This window comes from Oncorhynchus masou, chromosome 2 (genome assembly GCF_036934945.1).
Source record: "Oncorhynchus masou masou isolate Uvic2021 chromosome 2, UVic_Omas_1.1, whole genome shotgun sequence".
Lineage (NCBI taxonomy): Eukaryota > Metazoa > Chordata > Actinopteri > Salmoniformes > Salmonidae > Oncorhynchus > Oncorhynchus masou.
This window is the reverse complement of record NC_088213.1, coordinates 37,613,758-37,619,757: the sequence shown is the minus strand read 5'-3', so window position 1 is coordinate 37,619,757 and position 6,000 is coordinate 37,613,758. Positions and strand designations below refer to the sequence as shown.

At 41.6% G+C, this 6,000-nt stretch overlaps 1 protein-coding gene across 1 annotated transcript; it reads left to right on the top strand.

Annotated features, from left to right (window-relative positions):
* The first annotated feature begins 1,141 nt into the window (after positions 1 to 1,141).
* sult5a1 (sulfotransferase family 5A, member 1) lies at positions 1,142 to 3,721 on the top strand. Its single transcript, XM_064923013.1, has 6 exons — positions 1,142 to 1,406; positions 1,754 to 1,962; positions 2,087 to 2,213; positions 2,309 to 2,406; positions 2,906 to 3,104; positions 3,259 to 3,721. Exons 1-6 carry the CDS (start codon positions 1,268 to 1,270, stop codon positions 3,387 to 3,389), a joined length of 903 nt encoding a protein of 300 aa, XP_064779085.1. The 5' UTR covers positions 1,142 to 1,267; the 3' UTR covers positions 3,390 to 3,721.
* The last annotated feature ends 2,279 nt before the right edge of the window (positions 3,722 to 6,000 follow it).

Below are 6,000 nucleotides of genomic sequence, written 5' to 3'. Positions count from 1 at the left end.
AAATGTAACCACTCTCAAACTCATAGACAGAGCTATAGATGCAAGGACGGACAAACCATGATATCAAAATGATAGTTTTGGGCTCCATTCAATCTGTATCTCTGAAGCGTTCCAGATTGCGCAATATAAATGTAAAGGTCATTTCCTAGTGAGCCGACATATGCAGTGTTTACCGTGAATGCTGTCACCGCTAACGCAGTAACATCGCCTTTAAATTTCAATCATTCTGTAACCCTGAATTTCCAAAGAGGAGCCCTTAAAGGTCCAATGCAGCTGCTTTCATCATCATTTCTGGATAACAATTGAATACCTTACTGTGATTGTTTTCAATTCAAATGGTCAAACAGAAACAAAAATAGCTTCGTAGCAAATAGCAATTTCTCAGGCAAGAATTTTGCTAGGACTTTCTGGGAGTGGTCTGAGTGGGGAGGGGAAAACTGTTATTGGTAGAGAGGTTTGGAACTCTCATTCTTACTGATTTACCACCTGGCGATTCCACCAGGCAGGTCAAAACTCCAACCCTTCAAAACAGGCTGAGATTTCAGGTGATCTTTTCAAACAGCACTTACACTAAAAGAACATTATCATAATTTTTACAATTTCACAGTATTATTCCAACCTCATAGTGTGGAAATATATATAAAACATGGGTGAAAAACATATTTCTGCACTGGGCCTTTAACCATGTTTTGAGGCTATACAGTGTTTGTTTACAATTACATTGTTCACAATCATTGGAGTAAATCAAGCTTGTACTTTGGGTTCTGATGGAGTAGGACAGTTTAACTAAGCTCGTGAGGCATTTATAAAGTTACATTCCTTAAGCATCAATGAGTATATATCATTAATCTATAAGTCCAAAAATGGATGTATCAACTAAGGATTCCAGCAATTTTTATGTACAGGCAGTGCGGATCATTTTACTCAGCCCCAACTTCATCTGTCCAAAAGAAAATGATCTCTATACAAGTGGTAACTCCCATGGCTACACTATGTACCATACAGTACATTTCCTCCTGGGAAATCCCCCACCATCCAGACAACATTAAATGGTTTCTACGGCTCCACCCACTCAGCTTTAGAGTTCCTCTTACAGTTCCTGTTGCATCTTACTGCTTCGCTATTTAAGGTCTGTAGCAATCAAGATCATCTCATACTTCCTCACAGATAGTCAATCAGACAAACAGACGGAGAGACAGGCACAGGCAGACCAAAAGGCAGACAGGCAGTTAAGTAGACAAGCCGACAGGCAGGCAGACAGACAGACATGGCCAGGCTGGACGTGACAGAGACCTTCCATCACATCTCATTCCCTGGGCACATTCACACCCAGGACTCCCTGAACTATGCCTGCCACTTCAAGTTCCAGGACAGGGACACCATCATCGCCACCTACCCCAAATCAGGTAAGGACAGGACAGCTCTGTCACACCTCTGCTCTGTGTCACAACACATTAGACATGCTGCAACACTAGCCAACTATAGTCCTTCTCCCTCTTTCACACACTTTGCAGTTGAAGAAAACGGTCAGGTTTTTAATAACTGTATATGTACAGACTACAGTAGGTTATTGTATTGTCACGGTTGGTTTTGCTTGTTATTGATTAATTGTTTTCAAGATCCACTTCTCTCAGACAGCCTAACTTTATGGAAGTAGTGGTTTAGGGAGGGATTCAATGAAGACAGAGGTATTAGGTGTACAGTTCTCTCTCTTTAACTCTTCATTCTTTCCCTCTGTGATCTCTTGTTAAAGGGACTACCTGGATGCAGGAGATTGTCACCCTTGTGAAAAACAGAGGGGACCCACAACTCTCCAAAACTGTTCCCAACTGGGCCCGAGCCCCCTGGCTGGAACAGTATTACAGTGCAAAGGTGCTAGGGGCCACCCAAGGGCCCCGAATCATTACCACTCACCTGCCCTACAACCTGCTGGCCTCTGCCCTCCAGGGCTCCAAAGCTAAGGTAGGATGTGGTTATGTTGAAGAAACTATTCTCAATGCTGTGAGACATTTCCTTTTTTTGTAAAGCAACTCTATGGAAATAATATATTGATAGCAAGTGACACTATCTTCACCCCATCTCTTAGGTCATCTATGTTGCCAGAAACCCCAAAGATGTTGTTGTGTCATATTACCACTTCCATAAAATGGCCAAATTCCTCCCAGAACCCAATTCATTTGATGAGTTTCTGGATAGTTTTCTGGAGGGATCAGGTGAGTTGACACTAATGATTTGTACCTCAAGCAATTCTGGGATTTAATCCCCCTGTTAACAGTCAGATCTAATCCAACGTTTACCCTTTTTGCAGTGAGTTATGGGTCCTGGTTCGATCATGTGAAAGGCTGGACGAAACAAGCAGAAGTCTTGGCAAATGTTCTTTATATCTCTTATGAGGATATGTGGCTGGTAGGAGAACTCTTCTCTATTACTGTCTGCTATTTATTGTGGTTGTCATGCATTGCAAACACCCCATTACATTCTCTCTTCCCCATGGCAGTTGTGTCACCTCTAACCTTATTGTAGACATGTCAATTTAAGGGCATCAAAACACAACACTTGCATCACAGCAGTTGTATTACAGTCTCATGATTCTCTGAGATTGTGTTAACTACAGAAATAGGCTGTTCTTCAGACATGAAAATATTAGTCATAGATTATAAATAGACCTTTGTGAGATGCTATTTTAAGTGACATCATCATTTATTCTTGGAGAACAGGTGCACATAAAATACCACATGAACATTGTTTTAGGAAAAATAATTGCTTGCATGACAGATATTCACTGTATCTGACCTAATGAGCGTTTGATCTCTTAGTATGCCACAAGTGTTGTTGATAGACTAGACATAGAAGATCAATTCAGCCTCTTGTGAAAACAACCCTCTTTGTCCGTATCTATAATAAGAGCAATGACTTTTGTCAGGACCTGCGAGGCTCGATGGAGAAGATCAGTGCTTTCCTGCAGTGCCCCCTAGTGGGCGAGGAGTTAACCAGCTCCTTGAGATACTGCAGCTTTAGCAGCATGAGAGACAACGCCATGGTGAACTACACCCTGGTCCCACAGGAGATCATGGACCACAGCAAAGGCAAATTCATGAGGAAAGGTGGGGCTCCCTTGCTCAACAGGAGTACAATCCTGACTTGAGATATGTTTCAGGCAGTGCCAGAAGGGTAGAATAGTACCATAGGCCTCCCCTGCACTCACAGTGCTGTGGAGAGAGATGGGCCATAATAATGAAGACTTTGTTCTGTTTGCAGGTAAAATCGGTGACTGGAGAAACACTTTCACAGAGGACCAGATTTGTCTATTCGACACCGTCTACAGCTACCAGATGCAAGACTGTCCTCTGACCTTTCTGTGGAAGTGTCCTGATGGGGAGAAGGAGTAGGAGGACAGGCCTCTGGGGATCAGGGGAGGGCCCTTATCCTCCATGCCGCCGGAGATTGATGGATACGCTTCATACAAGTCCTGGTATTCTCCCACTGATGTTCTCCATGTTTTTGTGAATGTAAATATAAGGTACATAAGCTAATATAGTCAAATAATATAATAACATTGATATTCTAATATAAACAAATATTGTGTGTGACCTATTTGTTGTTGTTGTTGGATTTTTCTAAATTCTAGATTTTCCAGTTACAGTTTTTCTCAATTGCTAAAACACAATTTGAAACCTTGCTCCATTTCCTGAAAACATTAAACACAAAACCTCATCTTCAAGCACTATTTACATGACCTCTGACTCCTCTCGCAAAGTGAAACATTCGCCTCAAAACAGTTTTACCTGTGTTCAAAATCAAACACGGCTCTCAAATCATAAACAAAGCGATTCAAATGATATACACTCTCAAGCAGTCAGTGAACAATACACCCGAAAAATAGAAAACACGTTGTTCAAAACATACCATTCTCAGGGAGAAGTAAATCTTTAATTGAAAAAAATATTCATATTTTTCCGTCATTGTCTTTTGATGAATGAAAGCATGTTCCATCATAGTAGCTCAAAATTGATCAGAAATTACTACTCTGCTTTGCTCTTCGCAATTTTGTTCTTCCTCCTCCTTGTACCCCTGTTTTTACAGTACTGTACCCTGCATCTCACAAACTTGTCCTTTGTCTCTGTGATACTGTAATTCTAGTTGTTTGTTGATCTGAACCTGCAACCAGTCAAAATCTATTAAGCAGTCAGTACTGTTAATAAATGGAAAGCACAATGTTCAGGGCCATACAATTTGTCCATTGTACAGTATACAGCCTACGATGCACTGTACTACAGTATACAATACTAAAAGGGACAAAAATCAAAGGAGTAAACATGTGATCAATGTGCTTCTTCTTGTCTTTGGGCTGGGTCAGGCCAGAGCACTTCGTTGACATCACAAGCAATATTGTCCCTCTTGAGGCAACGGGGGAAGAAGCCTCTTGTGTGTCGTATCCAGCCCTGACATGTTTCCTCACCTATATCACCACAGGCTAAATCCATGGCTTGCAGCAGATTTACTCTGGTGTAGGGTTGTCTATCATACACTTTCCATCTCCAAGAGGAGAAAAACTCCTCAGATTCAGGAAAGGCGAGTATGGAGGGAGGTACAAGTTCATAAACTGCCCGTTGATGTTAAACCATTCCCTTACCTGAGCAGCTCGGTGGAAACTGACATTGTCCCAGACTATCACATAGGTGGGAATGGGATTCTCATTTAGCTCTTGACCCTGCTGCTCTTGGACCTGCTGCTCAAATAAAATCTCTTATATTGGCAATAAATCAATAATAAATAAGGTGCTAGGTGTTATATGGCCCGAGTGTAACATGGTGATGTAGAACACTATTGCTGATTGCAGCACAGATTGTGACATTGCCACCTCGTTGACCAGGGACTTCAACAATGGCCCACTGTCCAATCATGTTTCGGCCTCTCCTTCTCTTTGTTAGATTGAAGCCTGCTTCATCGACAAAGATGAACTCATGGGGTCTGTCCAAGGATTCCAAGTCAAATATTGTCTGTGTAGAAATACAATATACTGTATGTAGGATTTTGTCAGTCGTTCAGAGACAGTGCTATACTGTAAAGTACAATTAGGCTTCTGATTCATGTACATTGTATGTAGTGAAGAGTAATGTCATTCACATAGTATGTGTTAGTACTGTAGACAATCTGGATTACAGTAAATGTTTCTGAATGTACACTTACTTGCACATACTGAGCTCGCAGTTCTTTCACCCTTTGTGAGTTGCGCTCAAAAGGTACTCTATACTGTCACGAACCGGCTCAAAGCCCATAACAAAAGGGAGACAACGTGGAGATAAGGCGTAACAAAAGATATATTTATTAACTCAAGCAACTAAGGAAAATATACAATGGTGTGTGTAATCAGTAATCAGTAGTGTAAGTGAGTGTTTTGCATGCATGAATGTGATAATGCAGGGTGTTGAAAAGATGCTAAAGCAAACAACTCAAAAACCACCAAGAAACAACAAAATCCATAAAGGTGTCTGCATGGAGAGAGTCTCCATGAATGGGAAGTGGTGTATTTATCCTGGGAGACACCGGGCCCAGGTGTTTCCCATGTAGCTGACGACCCTTCCAACTTCGCCCACCGACATCCAAATAAGGAAACAACAAAGAGAGAATACGGCAGACAATGTGGGAGGGTCGTCACAATACTTGTTTCATTCGCATCCTGTTACGATGGAGGACACGGTCAATTGTGGAAATGCTCACACTGTCGATTTCCTGGAAGTGTGTGTTGTCTTGTATCACTCGTTCCTGGATTTCTCTGAGTCGTATTGCATTATCTTGAAGGACCATGCCAACGGCCTCTTGCTCCCGAGTGAATATAGCTGTCCTTCCACCTGCATTTGGCAGCCTTGCAATTCTACAAAAAGTAGTTGTGCAGTTACAAAACATATTCATGCAGTACAATACATACAGTGATTAACTTTACAAATGTCTATTGAAACAGCTGCAGATAGTGCAGTACAGTACATTTGAAATGACAAA